Raw genomic sequence first — 22,392 nt, forward strand, 5'->3', positions numbered from 1 at the left:
AAAATAAAAATTTAAGTTCGAACGTAAAAGGTAAATGTGCCAAATCAATAATTTTGATTTATCAAATAAATCTTTTGGTAATAGACTAATACTTTATTTGATATAAAAATACCCTTAAAATGGTTTTGTTTAACAACTAGTTAGTAAGGGTATAATAATAATTGCCATATTTAAAATAGAAGAACTTATAAATCTTTAAATGATATTGGTTCAAAAGTGATTTTAACACAATTGCCTACAAAGTATTATATTAAGATTCAAGTTCAAAAGTTATAATTAGTTTAACAAACTGTCAAAAGTCTTCAGGCCATAAGGACAAATATAGTTGATAACTTAAAATTTAAGACTGACAAATTTGTACCAACTACACATACACCTTTCTGTAATTTAATATAATCTGATAAAAAGCTTACCAAAACGTCTTCGAGTGCACTTACTGGTACTTTTATAATTCTAACAGGCTTTTCCGCTTCATTCGCTACTTTCCCGAGAATGCCTTCAATCCCTTTGGAAACCTTTCACTTTGGACAAAATTGGTCTGGATGTGGGCCACGCCTTTCGAAAACACGGAACCAAAATTGGCAAGCCATTAAGAAGCGTGCACTGTTGTTGTTTACACATCTAAAGCAATTTTATCGCCTGCGAACAATGTTTGGACTAAGTATATTTTATGGCCGCAGCCTCGCCCAACCGAATTTCCCCCATAAATTCCCCCAAAACTTTCCCGCTGCAGGTGAAAGGAAAAAAAAGGACGGAAAATGCCGAGCTGGATAGCACCAGCACCGCCTTATCACAATATTTGCGGCACATCACTTGATTATTGGCTTGTCTGTCAACTAGCATGAGTATTATATTATTTTTATTCCTTATCTAGGTTGGGGTTTGGATCCCGCATAGGTGCCATTAAGGCCGTTTGACAACTTGGGAAATGTGTTTGTGTTTGCGCAGCTCGGGTAATTGTGACCGATAAAAACCCCAGCTCAAATACGAAAAGGGCTTCACGAAAATGTGGAAAACCTGAGTAAGTAGCATGTCGAATTACAAACGCTAATTGACTCGTAAAGTTGCCAAAAGTGCGGCACGAGTCAAAATATCGATTGCATTAGCATAAATTCATAAAGCAAAGTATGCAGGAAGTATTGTGGAAGTGATTTCATAAGTTCTCTTTTATTTTATACTTATACTATTTGCAAATTTCATGTAATTAAAATGCTTAAGTATAAACATATATACGCATTAAAATCGTTTAGCAATTAGATAGAACTTTTAAATAAAGTTGTTGCAAATATAGTTAGCTTTAACATTGCATTACAATATTATATTAGGTATAAAGAAAAATATGCAAGAAATACTATGAAAGTAACTTCAAAAGTTCTCTGTTATTTAATATATATTTATTTTTTTGCGAAATTCATTTGATAATAATGTTTAAGTATAAAATGCCTGAGTATAAAATCAGTTTCACAACTTGATACAACTTTTAGCAAGACAGAATTAATATTATTATAGCTTATAAATAAAAATATATAAGTTATATTCCACTTACCAACTAAAGAGTATTTACTTCACTTGGTTTTTTACTTTAAGGGTTTTGTTTAAGCGTTGATTAAGTTTTTGATTTTGTGTTTATTTGTTAGAGCATAGGAATATATTTATGTTACATTTGCCAATGTATTAAGGGGAATTTTCATTTATCTGGCATTTGGAAAATATTTTTTCTCACAGACACACGCGCTGGAAAACAAAGAGAACTTATATTATTTTACACTTTTTAAGCAATCTTTTTAAACGCGAAAGGAAAACGTATTCCTTTCAACGCGTTGGCATTATGGTAATGCCAGTCCTAGTGCGGATTTTCATTTTCATTTTCCTTTTCCGCCAGCCTATCTGTCTGCCTTTCGGGCCTTTTTTTCCTTTTTTCGCCCGACTGTATTTGAATTCGTACGTATGTGGGTGGTACACGCCTTACTTTTATTTCACCCAGGGAAAACACTTTTCTTGCGGCCCTATGCACTCACAATTCAAATGAACTTCAATTCGGAATTATATTTTCTGTTGTGTTTTGTTTGCTGTTCCATTGTTTCGATTTTATTACACATTTTTGGCCGCGGCCTGTGGAAAATGGGGTGTAGAAGAGGATTGGAGGAGGGTTTTTTTTGGGGGGAGGGCCTTTTTCGATTTTCCGCTGCTCACGCACACAGTTTTTCCAAGCACAGCACGCTCCAAAGTCTAGCCACGAACTGAAAGCGTCGGGGAAACTTCAAACTCGAGCAGCAGGAAAAGCGGAAAACCGAGAAGCTTCCAATGTCAATGCGAAGCCAATCCTTTGTACGAGGAATGTGTTATTTTGGAAGGCCCAAACCTCCTGGAAAAGTCACTCTCTCTCTCTTGGCCTCTCTTCCGTTGGTAGGAAAAGTCGCTCTCTCGTTTCGGGATTTTCCTCTCTCCCGCTGGTTTTGTTTTTTCGAGTTGTCTAGTGCGTGCGTTTTGACAACTACATTCCGCCCCAAAAAGAAATGAGTTTTGAAGTTTTCAAAGTAGATTTTCACTTGCAAAGTTTAATTAATATGAATGTCTGGCATGCCTGCTACATATATGTTTCCTTTTTCTTTTTCTTGTTGTTTTTCTTTTTCTTTGGCTTTTCATTTTCTGGGTGAAATTTATTGGCCGTGCGGGCGTGCTTTTTTGTTAAAAATAGCCGCCTTAGCCTCGCAATGCGTCGGCAGCCTCAGCGACAGCATCAAGTTCAGATGGCTTCTATTTGTTTCTTTTTCTGTTTCGGTTCTTTATTTTTGGGGGACCAGCTTTTATGGAGAGGGAAAGACAACTTTTGACCTTAGTCAAGCGAAAAGAGCGGCCCACCTGTCTTTGTTTGTGCATACATCTTTTAAGCGGCTAATTGGCCAAGTTGCGTTGTGGCTGCCAAATAATTTAGGCAACTGCAACTACTCGGCTAATTACTAGCCATAAATGAATAATCAAGGGGAGAGGGAGGTGGTGAGGGTGACTTTAACCCCAAACAATAAAAGCGAACCCCCTAGGAAGCCCGAATCGCTGACACATGAATTTATGATTTCTTTGGCCGTGTTGTTATTGCCTTTATGATTATTGCGACGCCGCGTCTGTTGTCTGGCTTTTCCGACTTTTCCCGCCTGACGCCAACTAGCATTTAGCGACTAGCAACCCCCGTTTTACCATTGTCAATCATATGACCCCCTTCGAAGATCTGCTTATTCGGGCTTCCGTTGGGCAATTTTTTTCGGTTACCCAGTTGTTTATCTAGTTTTTGCCCCAGAAATGCTCCTTTGGCATTATTAATGTCCTGTGAGAGAGAGATACAAACTCTAAGAGATTCCCCGAAAAATCAATTGATTGACTGCGATGGCCACATTTTCTGCACTTTTAAGCGCGTCACAAGAAATTTAGATTTCAGATTATACGTTTCGGTATTTGTATTTGTGCTTTCTTTTGCTTTCTCTCTCCCTTTTCATGGCAAAATCTCTCTTGTCACACTTGATTTATTTTCGAAATTTTAATTTTTCCTCAATGACTTCTTGGCATTTTTTCACGAATTTCCACGCACACACACACTTTTTTGTTGTTTGCAGCCCAGGAGTTGCATTGGATTGGTAACAATTGATGGCCAGTCGCCGACTGACTGGCCGACTGACCAAGTGACCAACTGGCTAAATGACTAGCCAGAATGACAGAATGCCAGCACTCCAGAAAAAACACGACCGAAACCGAGTCCGCCATTAAGTATACGCCATGCGACACCCGACCGAAGTGTTTGTTCAGGTTGTTCAGGTTGTTCAGGCACCCACCACACACACGTCCGTTCTCAGCTGTGGCCCAGCGCTATTGAGAGCGTTCCGCCGGAGACAGAGACAGAGAAAGGCGCTGCTGCCGGATCCGGCGCTGCCGACGGCGACGTCGTCGTCGTGGTGAGTTTGCGGCCAGCTGATTGCGGAAGAGCACGGCGCGTTTCGAAACGCCAGCAGGGGTGGAGTGCTTTGGAAAGGCATAACTGTAATAGGGGGTGAAAGAATTGAACATTAAACCATTATATTTTATAGTTTGGATCAAAAATTTAAACTTATATTTTTTTCGAGGTCGCCAATTTTAGCATTTTTTATAAGGGGTACCATCATCATTTTTTTCAAAACTTGTTCCAACCCAAAATTTTTGAGCTGTTAATGCCAGTTTGTTGGAAATTTTATGACGAATTCAACGAGGTATGGCATTCCAACATTGAACCATTATAATTTATAGTTTTGATCAAAAAACTGCAATTTAAAGTCATTTTTTCGAGGTCGCCAATTGCAATTATAAAACAATGAAATATTTAATTTGATTTTTTTAAATTTACTGTTACTGTAAAAAATGTTTGATCAAAAATCTAGGTAAAAACATTTTATAAAAATATTTTAAAATAAAATATTAAATTATTATATTTATCTTAATATCAAAAACAATAGCATATGAACATTTATTCGGTTTGATGTGATGTCACACAACCTGAAAATAAACTCATGCCGTTCGATACGACTCTCAAATGTTTGCGCCAATTTTTTTAAGGACTTTAAAAAAAAAATTTGTATGACACCCATTCAAACTAATTAAGTTCTCGTTATTTATGGCCATTTATTTTAAATGACAGGCGTAGACAAAGGACAATCAGGAAATTTTATGATGCTCAAATCCAAGGCATATGGTTTTCTTTTGTGCTATCCTGTTTATCTGAAGGACATGTAGTGAAAAGTTCCCTCTGCCCTTCTGTGTTTTGCCCATCCTTGTTTTTCATTCGACGCCTTGACCAGCCATGAATATAAATTATACCCTAAGTGACAGGAGGAGGCTGTTATGGCTAAACAATCATAAAGAACAGCCGGCACGAATTGTTTTCAGATTTTTATAGTGCTTCTAGTCAAGCAAAACAGAGAGGTAGTATGCGAAAAGCGTTTGAATAGATGCGAAAACATATTTCAGCTTAATGTTATTATCTGTTAAAAGATTTCAGGTGGGCAATAAAATACAAGCGATTTAAAGTATGGGCTTAAAATGTTTGTAGAAAGATATTGAAGTTATGCGAATAAGATAATGTTCTTATTTGTATCAATAATATCTTTTTTCACTACTTTTTATCCCTGACGCATTGATTTCATAAATTATAAAATGGTTGCATACATTTTTTATATTTCTAAATTGATTAAACTTAAAACTTATACAACTTTTAGACAGTCCATATTATAATTGTAAGGCAATTTAAAAGAGAATTGCCTAATAATAAAGACAAGATTTTGCATATTCCTAAAAATACCTATCATCCGATTATCCTTTAACGCATTGACTGAATTTTTTGCTTTTATTTGTTAAATAAATTATTGCATTAAAAATAATTCATAAATTAAGCAAACAAAAATCTGTATTATATTATACGTGTATGGAAAACTAAAAAAAATATGCTTAACAATACTCACAAGATCTTATTTGTATTTATTAATATCATTCTTCAACTACTTTTTATCCTTTAACTTATTGATTTATAAATATTTAAGTTGCTAAAAAACGGTTATATATATTAAATTCAACGATCAAAATATGGTTTATACTTTTAGAAAATGTATATTAAATGAGTAAGGCTATTTAAAAACTATATGCAAAACAATAAAAATAATAGTGAGTAAATGTAAAGGCATTTAGCTTCTGTCAGTCACTAATCGAAGATCACAACCCCTCGAGCTGCGTTTTTCGAGCGTTTTCGAGGCGATTCTGCAAGCGTTTTTCGTTTTTGGAGGAGGGAACCCATTAAATAAACCAAACTCGAAACGAGGCGGCCTAAAACAGCTATTACCATTGCGTAACGGGCAGCGGGTGAAGTTTGACGGTATGAATTGGCCCGGGGCAAACGGCGATTTTGATGGTTCCGTTGTTGGCCAACTCAGCCGACGGCATTGGGCCCAAACCCAAGCCCAGCCTCTAATTAGCCCTTTCGCAATTGCAGCTAAGCCACAAAAAAAAGGCGCAGACGGCGGGCTGTTGGGGGAGTGGCCCTTCCACGCGGTACACACATATATATATTTAATAGTTATAAAATGAGTTTTTGGTCCCGATACCTTGGACTCGGAGTTTGATTAATGAGCGGCTTAAGTGAATCTCATACCGAATCTGAGCCTGCTCGGCCGGCAGACTGATGAAGTCACTAATTTGACTTAAAAACGCATTAAAAACCATTTTCGATAAGAGCTCCGATCGGAGCTCCCAAATTCGTGATTTCAGCGAGGGTTTTCCCGTACTTTTCAGCCTCGTGGTCTATGTGAAAGTTGTGCAAATATAAAATCGAAAAAACCAAAATTAAACGATGAAACCAACAAGGCGACGGATAAAATTCCAAAAGAGTCTCCGAAGATTTGAGAGTGCAAAGCTCTTGCTTTATGGGACATTGCTTATTGGCAATCAGCTGTTAAAATAAATAATGACCGACATTTGGCAAGTAAACTAAGGAATACTCTTTTTAAGATATATAAAAATGATGATACAATTAATTAAATACCGTTAAGAACTTATTTACTACTTAAATATTTGAAAAATATAAAAAAATTAAATTTAGTACTTCTTACTTAATAAATAATAGGTTGTTCTACCCTTTCTTCGTTTTCTTACAAGTGTAAACATAGTTGGTAGTTTCATGAATATGCAATTTTTAAAAATTACTTGAAAAAGAATTTCTTTGTTTGAGCACTTTCTTCCGAATTATTTAATAAGTAAACGCATCCACAAAATACTTATACAAGTTTTGTAGAAATATTTAACAAATCTTATTTTATTAAATCCCATCTAACAAATATACCCCTGCTGCATACTGCCCATATTTCCTCCTTTTGGCAACGCACATAAATTGATTTAAATGCCTTCGTGTAGGTAACTCCTACAATTGTGCGTGGTCTTGGCCATTAAATGCCCTTTCTTGCCAACATTCAATGCCTGAGCCGGAGGCAGAGCCAAATCAACGGCAGCAGTCACAAGTCTGCGACAGATAAAAGCTGTTAAGTGACCTTCATTGGCTATAAAAATCCAAATTCATCGCCCAGCGAACAATGAATCGTATCTATGGGCCAAAACCGGCGGCAATGCCGAAACAACAATTGGCGAGCGGCAAAAATTAACAATTTAAATAAATTCACTTTATTGCAGTTTCGCATATTGACGACAATGTAAAACAAACAATAAAAGTTGTCAATAAATAAAGTTCACGTCATGTTGAATGGCCCGAACGGCTGGACTTCCGGTCTTGATTCGGGCCAAAAAAGAAAAACCGCACATATCATTGGGTATATTGTGTATACGACATGAATCACACGGGCCAAATGAAAAAAGTTCAAAGTTGAGCGGGCTAAATTGAGAGATTAGCTGGGGAGATCAGAGCCGGCCATATCTTTTTGCTATTAATATAGTTTGTGGAGCTGCTCTGACCCAAGCTCTGCTTTTCTCTGCCCAGAGTTCGCGGCTGTTAACTTCGCTTAGACCGCTCAGTTGGCTACGAACCTCTGCCGTGAGCATTGGCAAACGCGTGAAACGGAAAAAACAAAGTCGAAAGCCGAAAAATACAAATTGAAATCTCCGCGCAGTCTTCGGTACGTGTTAAGTTTTTTAATTAGTAGAATTTTCAAGTGAATTCAGTGGCAAAAAGAGAAAATAATTCACAAAAATACAAAAAGCAAAGCTAGCTTAAGTTTAGTGAACAAAAAAAACGGTGTATCAACAGCAAAACAATACAATAAACCGCACTCTAGGTGAGTAATTAATAAAGTGGAATAATTTAACTCCCTACCATAAATTAATAAATTTAATTAATCTGTCATCGCATCTCATCTGATTTATTATATCATTTCATTGTTTCTATTCGTCTATATACTTGTAACTGAAATGTTGGGAAACCAGCAAACACAAATTAAATCAAAGCGATCACAAAACAAAATCCACAAAAAATGCAGACAACACTTTGAGTAACTAAAAACAAAATATAATAAAAATGGGGAAAAAAAAACCTGGCCGTAGCCTTGAAAAGTCGTGCTTAATTCCTCAGCTAAATGCAGGCATAAAATATATGTTTAAAAAATTTTAATGAAGCCCAGCCATTTGTCTGGCTCAAATCGAATCCATTGTTTTAGTCCCTAAATAAGTTTCAAATAACCCAGCCTCTTTGTGGTAACTAAAATCGGAAAAAAGATTGATCATTTACAAATAAACATATTTTATGCTTAAACAAGTTTAGTAAATTCAAAGAAGTTGATATTTTTTAAGGTTAAAGTAATTTTGGTTAAACACAATGTGGGCTTTTAAAATGACTAAGGAATCTCTTCAATAATAAAAAAGAATTCTTTTCAAGATAAAATTATTTTAAATTAATAACTATTAAATTTTTAACAATGCTAGGCCATTTTGATATAAAAAACTATATATACTAATCCCGTATTTATTGATTCTTGTTATACAAAGAGTACTAAACATTTCTTTTAATTAAAAATCAATATAATTAATTAACAGTATTCCAAGTTCACATTATTTTTTTGCAACCTGCTAATGTTTCAATTAGTCGCTAACAAAATATCTAGACTCATCCCCCCTAAACGTGCCAATCGGGTGAATAAGTGAGAATGTCTGGGCGAGACAAAGATAAAGATCCGACAATCGATCATTAGTCAGTCGGGGAATAATCAATTAAATATAGATAGATGATTTTGCGGCCAAATCATTCAAATAAATTGAATAAAGCCCAGCGATCTTGAACACTCAATTTCGAAAATCGAGCCGCAACCAACGGATTAGCCGCTAAAGCTCGGCCAAAGATCTTTAACAATTTCATTAACTCGTGGCCCCATCGGCCTAATGATGTGCAAATGGCCCAAAACACACCATAAAACACACACTGCCACTAAAGTTGATATGGGAGACAATGGCGATGCCTAAGACCAAGTCTTGGCCCGACTCTAACCATGTCCAACTTCTTTTGGCCACACTGTGATTTATGAGGTGATCGCCTGGCGCAACTTTGGCATCGTATTTTGGGAAATACCAGCAATACGTGGGTGTAGCCATGTGCAAGACTCCATTAGCAGATCGCAAACCCCAAACAAAGCTGGGCTCCATGAACAGAGAAAAATTAAATGACTGTTGAAAATCGTACAAAAAGATTTTATACAAAAATTCCAGTTTAAAATCTTTAAATAACAATGTTAACTGTATTATTAAATGGACTTAAAAATGTACAAGATATTGTTTATTATTTTCAATAAAATATTTAAAATGTTTATTAAACAGCTGAAAAAGTTGAATCTTTTTATGATTTATTGATAATAATTTTTAAAAACGAGATGATCACAGTAAAACTTATGTATTTGCTTTGATATTCAATGAAATAATTAATATTCATAAAACAAATATTAAATTTCCCACGTGACAATCGAAAATTTAAACAAAAATTTTTTTTCGCAATGAATTTAAAAGTCAAAAAGTTAAAATGTTTCTTATTATTTTTAAAAATGTTATCAATTAATTAATCATTTTAATAAGTACATTTTTTTTGATAATATTTACATAATATTTATCATACATATTTTTTCTGTGTACCTTGCCCGACACTTTGTCATTGGCACTTGATTGTTGACTGATCTGTTTTGCTTGGCTTGTGTAAAAGAGCCTGCGATCCCGGAAATCCTACAACAGCTTGTGGCAGGTGTTTTTGTATCAGCATAAATTCATAATAGTTCTTGAATGCTCACTTTTTTTACAAGCAAGCCATGACAGGCTGTTAAAGCAAATTGTTATTACTCTTTGTTCTATAAATAATTGTGGTACACATTTTTATTGGAACTAAATCAAAACTTGACACGAAATCCGGTTTTTAACATTCGTTGTGACAGCTTTTGATTTGATCACATGTAACCATAGCTAAAGAACAAACAAAAAAGTGCTTTTTGTTTTTTTTTTTTTTGCTTTAATTACCACTATTCTGTTTATTAGAATTAAAAATCACTGGGAAGTTCCAACTTTTTTCCAATTATACATTAATTTTTTTTGCTTAAAAGCTAATTAATGTAATTAAATTTCAGAGTTTTTGTATCACTTCTGCATTTTGTAATTATTTTGCTCGGTAAATCACAAAACTAATTTCTATTGCAGTTCCCTTTTTATCATTACTCTATTCTAAAAAACTCCATATATTTTGATAATTAGTTCTTAATTCTTAAATTGATTGTTTAATATTCACTTTATCATCTATTGAAATGCCGCCACTTTAAAACCCCGTTTAGAAACGCTAATAAATCATTAGAGTTTATAAATATTGTCATTAGCTGACAGCTCGGGTTGCCAATTGAGAACGCCCCCACAATGGATGTGGGCGTGACCAGTCCATTATCTACGCGGCGTATACTTAATCTACGTATACTTAATCTTGTTGTCTTGAGCTTGTTCGTCACTTTCACTTTTGGCAATTTATTTTCGCTATTTACGGGAGTTGTAGTTCGAGTTGTTTGGGTGTTGTTTGCTTTAGAGGTTGTCGGTTGTATAGTTCGTGTTGATGTTATTGTTTTAGTTGCTGATTGTTTGACTTAACAATAAGCCCAAGTGAACTCTGCGCAACAAATAAACACTTTGAGGCATTTCCGCTGCGGAAAAACCATCAGTTATCGTCTGTTTTGTGTCCCAATGAAAATGGTGTGAAAAACTGTCGAGTATTTGCCCATTTTTGCGACTAATATTTAGCCAAATAATTCATGGCAGTTTCTCTTTCTCGTTCGCTTCAGATTTCCATACTTCCTGCTGAAGACAGTTGCTGAATCGCAATCGAGTCAAATGCAAATGCAAATCGACGGCGAATGAATTGACAATGACAAAGAGTATTAAACGTCCGCCCCCTATTAGTTGTAACCACCTGCTCCTTACCTATGTGGTGAGTATTCCTGATCCCCTTTTAGCTACTTGATATAATAAAAAGCATATTCCTTGCAGATATTAGCTTATACAGTAGCCGCCCACAGCTCGCCCCCGCCATGTGGCCTTTATGGAGCGCCGCCTTGCCAATTCCTCCCTGCGCCACCTGGTCAAACGCCCACCTGTGCCCGTCCAGGAAAAACTTACTGCGAACACGCTGACAACTATCCCACGTAAGTAGGCATCTACCGGGAATTTTCAAAATAATATAATTCCATTTTAATTGATTTATTATGCCATAGTTTCCACAACATAATTTATCTCACTGTAAATAACAGTATTTAGGAAACATAACAAATTATGTTAAAATGCTAAGCCATTGCAATTATTTTTTCGAACTAAATGAATCAACAAACTCAAGTTAGTATTGGCATCTTAATGTCTGTCATTTAAATTTAATAGTATGTGGTTTGGTAATAAAAAAATGCATAAGAGTTTTTTCATAAGAAAATCTTATATTAAATATTATAATTAATAAAAGACAATTTATGTTTTCTAGTTTATATTACAGTATTCAATAACACATAATTGTTAAATTTATGAATTTAAAATAGAATTGATCTGAAAAACCACATCATTATTAATAGGTTCATTATGTCGACTAAAGTTGTTAACAAAACCAACATAACAATATTACATTACTTTAAATTAAATCCAATAAATATCCATTTTGTTTAAAGGCATTTAAACATTGAAAAATCGACTAGATATAACAAACCAAAAATATTTGTTTAATTTGTGATTTAAAAAATCGAATAGTCATTTTTATATCAAACCTCAAATCAAACATTGCTGGTCCAATCAATACCCACTTCATTCGCAGGCATTTCAAACAAATGTTTGGCCACGAAACAATTTCAGTTTCAATTTGAATTCGCTATCGAAATCGAAACTTGTTCGCTGTCATCGCATTTGCATAGGAGCATCGAGCATCGAGCATCGAGGGAGTATCTATTGTGGCTGCTTCCGCAACGAGCTCTCATATACTCAAATACTCAGATACTCGAAGAGATGCTGTTTCGTGGGGCTTCTGCTTCTGCTCTCAGCCAGCTGGGGGAATTCCTTGACCCAATAAACTTGAAATGACAGTTCAAGACACTTTTTGTTTGGCTCCTACCATGTAGTATAGTATATAGTATATAGTGTGTAGTATAACTTTGGCGACGAACCGACGACTGGCCGCGTGCTTCTCGAATATTTATGAATGCCTCCAATGAATAATCGTGTCTTCGGGGCATCATAAGTTGCTTGGACCGGCACTTTGGCGCGTGAGCTAGGGTATTTTGGGTGTGCTTTAGTTTTTTTTGTTTTTGGGAGAACATCTTGTTGTTTTGAATAAAACATTTTGAATAAATCATTTTGGCTATCAATTTATGGATTTCTTAAAACATTTTTATTATATTTATGATAAGACTTATGGATAAGGTCTTCTCAAATAAAAAAAATAAGTTTTAAGATTACTCATTCTATTTTAAAAATGTACTTACTTAAATCGAAATGTAAGATATTTACATTTCTTATTTAAATAAAAACTTGGCTTTGATTTTCATAAGCCTAACAAAAAGCCAATGATTACTGACTATTATATAATTGTAATTTTAAAAACGGACTTACCTAAATCAAAAAAAATGTAATTAAAACTATAAATGAAATTAAAGTTGGAACCCAAGAAAAAAACATATATATATAATCAGAACATGATGATCCCCAGATTGCTAATTATATATTTAAAGAAATTTTATTGAATTTAAAATACATTTTTATAACTTAGATGACCTTTGCCAGCAAACTTAAAAAAAAAAAGTGCAATCGTGATATCTTTGATAGTTGTATTTTTTATAATGAGCTTCATTTGATCTGTGGAATTTCTGAAAATGAAATGAAAATTGGAGTCCAAGCAAAGAGCATCCATAATTCACCACTTGATGACCCCTAGATTGCATCTTTTGTCTTACGTGCTCCAAAGATGGCACTCAATTTTTGTTGTTTGGTTTGTTTGTTTATCATCCGCCTTCGCCTTCGACTGGTTGGCCATGTTTGCTCGTCTATTTTTAGAGAATTTCTTTGATTCGGATTTAAATAATATGTGCGTTAGTGGGTAATGGTAATGCAAATGGCTTGATAAGCCCTCGGCGCCGACGCGGCAATTAAATAGGCATTTTTATTACAGCGCTTGCATTGGAATTTCTGTAAGTTGCATAATTCTCAAAAATATGTGTATGTATGGGAAAGCCCCAAGCGGGTTTTTACTATACATATACCAGAGGTTGGGTCTTTCCCTTCCCTTAACCCTTACCTTTCTCTGGTTGTTTTTTTTTGTGGCACGTGACGAGCATGCGATGCGATGTTGATAAGAGTCGCAAAATAAAAAATAAATACGGCACTGCCAATTTATTATTTACGATGTCTGTGCCTCCCAATTTTTTTTTCTTGCCCAGCGGCCGCATATTAATTATGATACTCATATTTGATTTGGCTTGAGCAACGCCGCAATTACCATTTCCATACCAATTTCTGGCACTTGTCAGTCAGTGGGCTTTGTGACTTGCATAATTTGGTGGATTCAACAAGTGCCTGATTTTCGCTTTCCCAGCCTGTTAACCATCGCAGCTTGCATCACTCATTGTTTCTCTCTTGCACGCAGGAAAAAAAACAAGCACAGACACAAAATATGGTCATTTACCACTTGTCAATGACGGGTACAAATGGTGCACGCTGCACGGAAAATAACATTTTTCAGATCAGATTTTACATTTTTTCCATACCTAATTAATTATTTATGTAATTTTTGAATTTCATCATTATTGAAAAAGTATTTTATTATTCTTTATTATTATTAGCTTATATTACTATAAAACCGAATAACCCTCATTAAAATAAATCAATTGATAGTTTAGGTATCTATTTTTGACTTACTTATAATTTACATTAGTGAATAAAATAAAATATTAGTTGTATGACTCTTGAATACGTATCAATTGATATTTTAGGTATCTCTTCATGACTTATATATATGTTAGATAAGTTTTAGTTAATTAATTGAATAAGTAATTAAAATAAAATATTATTTTTTAACTGAATAGTCCTTCTAAACTATATTAATTGATAGTTTATTATCTTACATAGATTTGTGAGCTATAACGTATGCAATTTGTTGAAAAATGCAACTTATAGGCCCATAAAACCTCTTTTAACACATATAAATTGATATTTTAGGTATCTCATTAAGAGCCTCGTTCGAAAGTGGGGCTATGAGGCCAGCACTTTGCTGGTGGACGAAACCTGGGAGGATTTTGCGGCGGTTGCGTGGCACGATACTCCCGTCTTCTACGATCCTAAGTCAATTTTCCCGACCCGCGATCCCAATGGCCAGGACTTTAATGGATATAGTTATCAGACCCCCTTTGGAGGCAATCCCCACAGAGCGAGTGGCGGTGGAAACCCCCTTTTCGTCAGCAATCCCTCAACGGAAGCACCAACGTGAGTACTCCAAAAATCATTAACAAATATGAATTAAATGTATGACTAGGAATTTAGATTCGTATGTTCCGGTAACTGATTTCGAACGTTTTTGAAGGTCTTCATTAAGATTCGATTCGTGTATACCATAACAGAAATAAGAAAACTAAAGCCTTGAAGGTAGTATTATTACAAGGCAGGCTTCAAATAAAATCTTTAAAGGAAAAGCCAAAAAGGTTCTTCACGTATCCATTACTAAATTTATTTGTAAAAATATTTTTATGGTTTTTACTTTTTTGGGATTCATTTTTTAACTTATAAGTTTTTAATCATAACTCTTATTTTCAATCCCAGACATTAAAGTAAGAAGTCATTACCGGAAAATATATGTACTATATGTAATTTACAATCGGACAGGACTGGGTATACAAAATTTTAACCAGTTTTCATGAGTGGTATTTATTTTAGATTTATTCCAGTAATTTTAATTGAAAATTTTAGCCTTAGTCATTATGCTGTTTTAATATACAAAAATATGTAATCTTTTATAACTTAGGTATCTTTTGTATACGTCATCGGGAGGAGGTCATCGCTCGGGTCAGCGGTACAACTCGCATGGCGGAACCTCGTCCGCCGGCGGTCACTTGTACTTCAATCAGGGTGGCAAGTCTACACCCTACAACGCCACCCTCTGGCTGAAGCGGTTGGTCAGGGATCTCAGTCGAAAGCAGAGGCAGGTCGGCACTGATGAAGAGGTGGAGGAGGAGGTGGTCGAGGAGGAGGCCGAGGGTGCTGAGGAGGTTGAGGAGGAGGAGTCGGATGAGGACGAAGGAAAGGAAAAGGGAGAGGGGGAGGGGGAGCAGGGCAAACCGACAGAGGATCACGCGCAGAGCAAGCGCGATGTCTCGCTCAACATGGATCTCTTGGATATCGTGGGCGTGGATGCCCCCAATCCGCCGAAGAAGCGTTCGAGGACAAAGCGCCAAAGTCCCGGACGCTCCACCCTCTGCCAGACGACCTCGCAGTTCATCACCCCGCAGGCGGCGCTCAATAGTCGAGGCAACTGGATGTTCGTGGTCAACGAGCAGAACACAGCGCGCCAGATGGTGAAGGCGGAACTCTGCGCGTAAGTACACAGAAAAAAAATTGCTTTTGTCAACAAACACTTATAAGTTTTGCCTGTGATAAATGTAAAATTGATTTTAAAATAGGGACTTTTTTCGCATTCTCTCTATATTTGAACACATCAAAGTGAAGCGGCAAGTTTTAAGTGGAAATTGATACGGATTTCTTTTAAAACGAGTATTATTTCATATCATTTTTTTCTGTGAAATTCGGTGGTTAAAGAGTATAAAGATATAGCTTATTTCCTTAGTATATCATGAAAGAAAAGTCATTGCTGCGCACCTTATATTCCATTTTCTTTCCTTTTATTTAATATAATTTTTTTCGCAAAAACCTATTTCAACTTACCCTAATTGTCATCAAAATATTTAATAATTAAATAATATTTAATAAATTGGTTTTTGATTTCGTATGTTTCTATGTCAACTTATATGAAATAACCATTCTACATGAATTTTACATGAGGTGCGAGTATCCGCTAAGATCAGTGTAAGCAGTAAGCTGCTTGCTTTCCCAAATAAAAAACAACCAATGGGCGTCGAGGAACAACAGCTTTCACAACATAAACATATAATATTTATATTTCTATTTAGTTTTTTGGACATTTAAAGATATTTACATTATGTTACAAGGCAAAGAAATTTTAGTTTTTAAACTTACTTTGAACATTTAATTTTCTACCTAATTAAATAGAAGCTTTGATAATCAATATTACCAATTTGTTTTGTAAATGTTAGTATCTAAAATAAAATATTCAATTTTCTTTATCATTTGTCTACATAAAAATTCACTAAAATATGATTGATTATTAATATTGCTGAAAAGACTTATTGTTACATCCATTATTAACCAAATTTGGTTTATATTCCTTGTGCTCCACAGCTCAAAAGTTCATAATTCTGTTGAGGAATTAGGGGATAAAGTGAGTGACTTGTCCATCCAGCCGTCCTCTCCCGCTCATTATTTCGAGTATATATTTCCCACTGATCCCGACACCGATCACCGCACCCCTTACCGTTTTCAGCACTTGTAATCAGTGGCGAGAGGTGTCATGCCAACCCCATTCTCGTTCCCACTCCGATGTTAATAATTCGCAGCGGGACGTCCGAGGTTTCCCCCTTCTTTTATATGTTTATTTTGTGTGCTTAAGACTAGGGGAAATCCCTCACTGTCCTTCTCTTTCTTAAAAAAAAAGCATCTATCCCTTTTCCACCGACGGAATGGGCACGTGGTTTGTGCAGGTCGAACTAAGGCCCGTTTATACGGTGTCATAATTGCGGTTAAACGTATTATCACACCCCGAAAACGGGAGAGAAATACCAGAGCATTCCGCCATTAGGCCATATCCTTGTCCCCTGTTTTATTCCCCTCTGTTTGGTCCTTCCCCTATTTTATTTTTTGAATTTATTTTTTTGGATGCGTGCGGTACTTGAAAACCTTTCCACACTCATCATCCGGAAAAAGCGCAAACAAATGCCGGGAACGGGAATTTCGGGTGATGTGGCTGGGTTTCTGGTTCTTCGAGTTGGGTCAACGCATTTTGCCCTAATTGTTGCCCGTTTGTCCCGCTTCCCAGTCTCAAGAATCGAGACCGTTCTCGATTCGCTCCCCCTCCCCCATTTGGTGCCACTTGTTGTTAGCACTGAGCCCGGTACTTGGCGCAATTTGTTTAACCAAATCGAGTACCTACGCAGGCGCGCATAAATCTTGGCGAAGGAACAGCTGGGAGCGGGACTACACGTAGAAAAATTTAAGCTTATTTTATATTCCCGTATATTTCGTATCTTAGGAATTTCAAAATCTTTTTTACCGATACCCATATCCATCACATTTTAATGTAATTTTTTAAACAGAATAAGCATAACTTGGTTCACTCATTTTGTGAACCAAAATTAAAAAAAGACACAATTAAATGTCAAAAATCTTTATTTAGCGTCTTAATTTCATTTTTGGAAATCAACCTTTCAATTTCAAATATTTTTTTTAACGGGTTTAGCTTTTAGGAAACCATTTTAAGAATCAAACAAAAAGCTTTTTATATATATTTGCAACAAGGAATTTATTTGTAAATTTGTGAAATTTCATATTTTTATTTTATATTTAAAGGTAGAATTTTAAGGATCACATGTGGAGATGTGCATTGAAGCACTGATCTATTATTTGTTCTGTAAATAAATGAAATTAAATAGTTTTTTATAAGTTCTAAGCTAAGACTCAGATATTTGTTTACTGTGCAGGGATTGTACCGTTTCTGTTTCCGCTCGAACGGCAACTCCTTATCAATTACATACGATTCCCGTTTTAACGAGTTCGTTAAACTTTCAACTCTGCTCCGCCTGCGACTCCTGCGAATCTTCCTTTTTTTTTGCTCCTCCTTTTTTCGAAGGAGTCGCAGCCGGCGCTCTTTATTTATGCCCTTCAACCCACAACTAAATTCTGGACAATTGTTGATTTTTAGCATTTTGGTATTGGTATTTCAGCATTCGCATTTCGCATTCAGCACTTATTTCGTTTATTTTGCAGCTCGAACACCTGCTCGAACCTGTGCGAATTGCCCAACGGCTACAACTCGAGATGCGAGCAGAAGTTTGTGCAAAAACGCTTAATTGCGCTCCAGGGCAATGGGCAGAATCTCTATACGGACACGTTCTGGTTTCCCAGTTGCTGTGTCTGCACGATAGCCGCCAATTAAACGAGGACGACGATTTTGGCAAATTCATATCTGATAACTAAATGATACGAAACCAACCACACACACAAAACACACAACACAACACACTGCACAACACCCCCACACACACAACACACTCAATATATCTCTCATGTAGTTACACACACACAATGTAGTTCTTATAAATGTAATTTAAAATCGAAAACATCGAGTGAGGCATGCTAAATAGGATTTATGCCCACACAATCCCTTCGAGTTTTGTATAGTAGCATTAGAGTTACCCTATGAGAGCGATCTAATGGATATCAAATAAACAACGATTCGAGACAATGCTTTTTTCCAGTTAAAGTCATAACTCTATTTATTTTGGGGTATCTTGGGGTAAGTTTGATCATTATCAATGCCAGAGTTACACCAAAATTTCAAATTTTTCAAAATTATGCCCTTTTTAGTTTTAGCTCAAATACAAATTACTTTAATTCATGAACATTTCCTTGATTTGAAAAAATATGGTAAGAAAAAAAGGTTTTTATAAAAATTATAAGAAACATAATGAGTATTTTACAGTATTTCGGAAGAAAGATAATTATATTTAAGTAAATAAAATTATATATTATTATATGGTTTTTATAAAATATATAAAATATTTTATATGCTTTTGAATTTCAATTAAAAAAGAAATACCTCTAATTCTTTAACTTCATTTTAAAATAAATGCAATTAATTTGAATAGAATAAATCAAACTATTTTATTTGTTACAATGTCATTTTAAAGAAAATTGAACAATGCTACAGGCTACACCCACATAATTTCATAAATCCGAATAAGCTGCATATTTTCAATCAATATTCGCACACTTTTCAATCACTGGCTATTGCAAACACATAATGACACAGGAAGATTTCCAACAAACAATTTTATAAAGCCCTGGGCATAGTGCAAATCGGATTTTGTGGTTTTTAATTAATATAGTTATTCCTTTGGCCGCTAGGCCAACAGGCAACACAGCAGCCGCAAAGGATTCGTAACTTTTAATTGTGAAATGGCGAAACGAGAGTTTCCGCAGCGTGCAAAATCAGCAAAAACATTCAACAACATGCTACAACTATAGTACACCTGCTGTGCTGCAAATGCAATTGCGTTCCATAAATCCAGAGACAATAATCGTAAAATAACATCAGGTGTCACGCGCACGAAGCGCGGCTCAAAAAAAGGGGGCCATTCATATATGGAAGGGGAAGATGAGGACTCGAGGCCTCTGAGGATGCAAACGCCATCAGAGGACACGAAATGGATGTATTGATGGCCGATGATGTATGCCCCTGCATCCGTGCATCTGTGACACCAAGAGTGCTCCAGATGGCCCCAGTTGGTGACAGCATGGAAAGTCAGCCAGGAAGCAGCTGAAGTTTAAGGATACTATATCTCAGGTTTTTATTTGGAGCAAGCGGAAATACAAAACCATTATCGGAAAATTTTGACAATATTGGCTTTTAATTGGTAGTATTTTTTTGGTTACATTTACGTTAAAGGATATACGAATATAAAGAAATATCACTTTGAAATAGTCTTCTGTTTCAGATATAAAAGATATTTTAAGAAATAAAGTAGAAAATTTCAATGTTAAAATAAAACCACTGAATAAAAAAAAATTGTTCAGCTTAGAAATCTAAACAAATCATATATTTTTATGAATTTACATTTTTTTGGTAAGAATATACAAGAACCCCTAATTTAAATTTCCTTTTGACCATTCCAGTTGATAAATACCTATACAGACACACACAATCACAGATATTTGTAACCAATTGTGCAATATTCCGTTTGCATAACCAAAGTTCCACTGGACAAGGAAGTGGAAAATATATATTGATAAGTCAGAGTTCGAGTGTTTGCATGACCGAAAATCTCAATTAAGCCAAAGGTGCAACAGCCTCGTCCTGTTTTTGAGCCAGTACTTTGTGTTTTGTATTTTGTATTTGGTATTTTGAGCTCTGTGTGCTTTGTACCTGTTGTGGAAAATGCAGCAGCACAGTAACAACCCACACACAGTGGGTAATTTCAACTGGCAGCGATTCAAACTGGCACAGTGGGACGGAGATCCGGAGAACCCACCCACTGAGCTCTATGCTCTTTGCTCTATGCTCTATGCTGGTTCATCTCACACCCCGTGACTCTGCCGAGGGTTAATTTGTCCTCCATAAGGATACGTATGCGTGTGTGAGCGAAAAGGAGAGACAGTTGGCCTGCCTGCTTGTATTGTGCAGAGTTTTAGCAATGATTAGCATCACGAAATGGAAAACTATTGTTCCAATACGCAGTCGAGAACCAGGTAAAAAGGCATTGACAAATCAGGTAAGGATAAGTCCACAAAACAAAAATATCCAACTCACATGGGATGCAAAAGTGAAACTATTGCAATCTACGATTAAAGCTGGGGAAAAAATTCGAAAACTAATTACCAAGCAAGGCATGCCATCATGTTAATTGGAACGTTATCTTAAGATAATTAATAAACTAAACGTAGTTTAATCTTCTTAGTAATATAAACACATAATTTAGGAATGTAAATGTCAGAGAATAATTTGTTTTAATTAAGCTAAAACATACTTTAAAAGTATTATAGCAAAAACAAAAGAATTAAAAATTTAGTTTTGAAAACAAAATAGAAATATGTATGATTTCAATTCGGAAACACTTTGCTGATAAATCAATTAATTGTGATCTCCTATGTTCTGTTTATTAAAAAAAAATAACAAGAGAATTATAATTTTAAAATATTTTAAACTAAAACACAAAATTGAAAATAAAATTCACTTCTCAATCATGTTTTCTCTTTAAATTCCTATGCTTCAAATTGGATTTTGCCAGTGAAACTTTTTGAGGCTGCTGCAGGCTCCTCTAAGGACGGTCAATGTCCAGATCTCCCCTCTCCCCCCTCCCCTCTGCCCCACAATTCCCTTTGGGCAACCCCCTCCCCATACCCATCCCCCTCCATCCTTTACCATCAGTCAGTCAAAAGCAACAACAACCACAGAGAGCAGCTGAAGTTTCTGCCAGTCCAACAACATCAGTAAAAGTGGTCAGAAAGAGAGGGCAGCATTTGCGGCTGCCTGGCAACCAGATGAGGAGCGAAAGAGATGGCCTGCTGAATGACGAGCAGTGCAGAATAAGGCATCAAAAACACCAACAACAAATACAGCAACAACAACAACAACAATGCAGCAGCAGCGCTGCCGCCGTTGTCGTTGTTGTTGTTGTTGTTGCTGTGCGTTGTGTATAAAAATTTAACATCTGCTCCTTTCATGATTTCAGTTTCGGAAAACTCAAAACTCGTACAACAACGAGGGCTGTAATGGCACAAATAAAAATATATAGATGCGCGTGTGTGTGTGTGTGTGTATGGCTCTGTATATTCCTCTCTCTTTCACTCAATTATATACCCCACTCTTTCTAGCCGCTCGTTGTTGCTGCTGTTAATGCATTTGGCTTGCTTTACTCGTATTACGTGTGCATTTGCCACTCTGAGATACAAAAAAAAAAAAAAAAGAAAAAGGAAGAAAAAATTGAGATACCCAGATACTCGGATGCTGAGATACTCTGGAAAGTCTCCATTTGGAGCTGTGAGATAGTAAAACAGCCATCGGATCTTAAGCGGAATGAAATAAATTAAAATACGCAGAGCAGATGATGCAGCAACAGCATCCACAGGATACTTTTCGTCCTGCCGGATGCCATGCATCTTCGCCCGGTGCATTCAACTTCGGCCAGAGATTTTTGCCCTTGAAGAACTGGCACTACACTTTAAGAAACTTTAAGCGATGTATTAAGTAAACGTATTACAAATGTTGATTTTAAGTTGTTAAGACAAAATTAACATTTAAAATATTCATTTTACTTGTTGTATATATTTGTAAAAAAGTTCAATAAGCCTATTGGCAGTTTTAAAAACATAGGTCAACTTCTATATAAAAATAAACAAAAAGTAACTTAATAAGTTCAAGTCTACCCAACATTTCCTAACATTTTCTAATTTGCCAATACAGTGTATTAAATTTTTCATTTGTACTAAAATTGCTGTATTATTTTATATTTTGTATTTTATATTTTTTTGGTTCTGTTTTTTGCGCACATTTCATTC

General features: G+C 35.6%; 2 protein-coding genes across 16 annotated transcripts in view; one reads left to right on the top strand and one right to left on the bottom strand.

The window, feature by feature from the left end:
• Nucleotides 1-3,851, bottom strand: part of LOC108145819 (potassium voltage-gated channel protein Shab) — a 65,832-nt gene extending 61,981 nt beyond the window's left edge. For 12 of the 15 annotated variants that reach the window (XM_017271414.2, XM_017271415.2, XM_017271425.2 and 9 more), the window contains exon 1: nt 1,547-3,849. The gene's annotated coding sequence lies outside the window, so the exon portion shown is untranslated. Of the gene's footprint in view, nt 1-1,546 lie in introns of all 15 variants that reach the window. The other 3 variants (XM_017271412.2, XM_017271413.2, XM_017271411.2) reach the window with 3 other exon arrangements.
• Nucleotides 3,852-7,520: 3,669 nt separating this feature from the next.
• On the top strand, nt 7,521-18,598 carry LOC108146500 (protein spaetzle 5). The gene is made up of 6 exons (XM_017272536.1): nt 7,521-7,793; nt 10,809-10,954; nt 11,014-11,168; nt 14,212-14,475; nt 15,011-15,580; nt 18,103-18,598. Exons 2-6 carry the CDS (start codon nt 10,892-10,894, stop codon nt 18,269-18,271), a joined length of 1,221 nt encoding a protein of 406 aa, XP_017128025.1. The 5' UTR covers nt 7,521-7,793; nt 10,809-10,891; the 3' UTR covers nt 18,272-18,598.
• The last annotated feature ends 3,794 nt before the right edge of the window (nt 18,599-22,392 follow it).

The sequence above is a fragment of the Drosophila elegans genome, unplaced genomic scaffold (genome assembly GCF_018152505.1).
Source record: "Drosophila elegans isolate 14027-0461.03 unplaced genomic scaffold, ASM1815250v1 contig_208, whole genome shotgun sequence".
Taxonomy (NCBI): Eukaryota; Metazoa; Arthropoda; class Insecta; order Diptera; family Drosophilidae; genus Drosophila; species Drosophila elegans.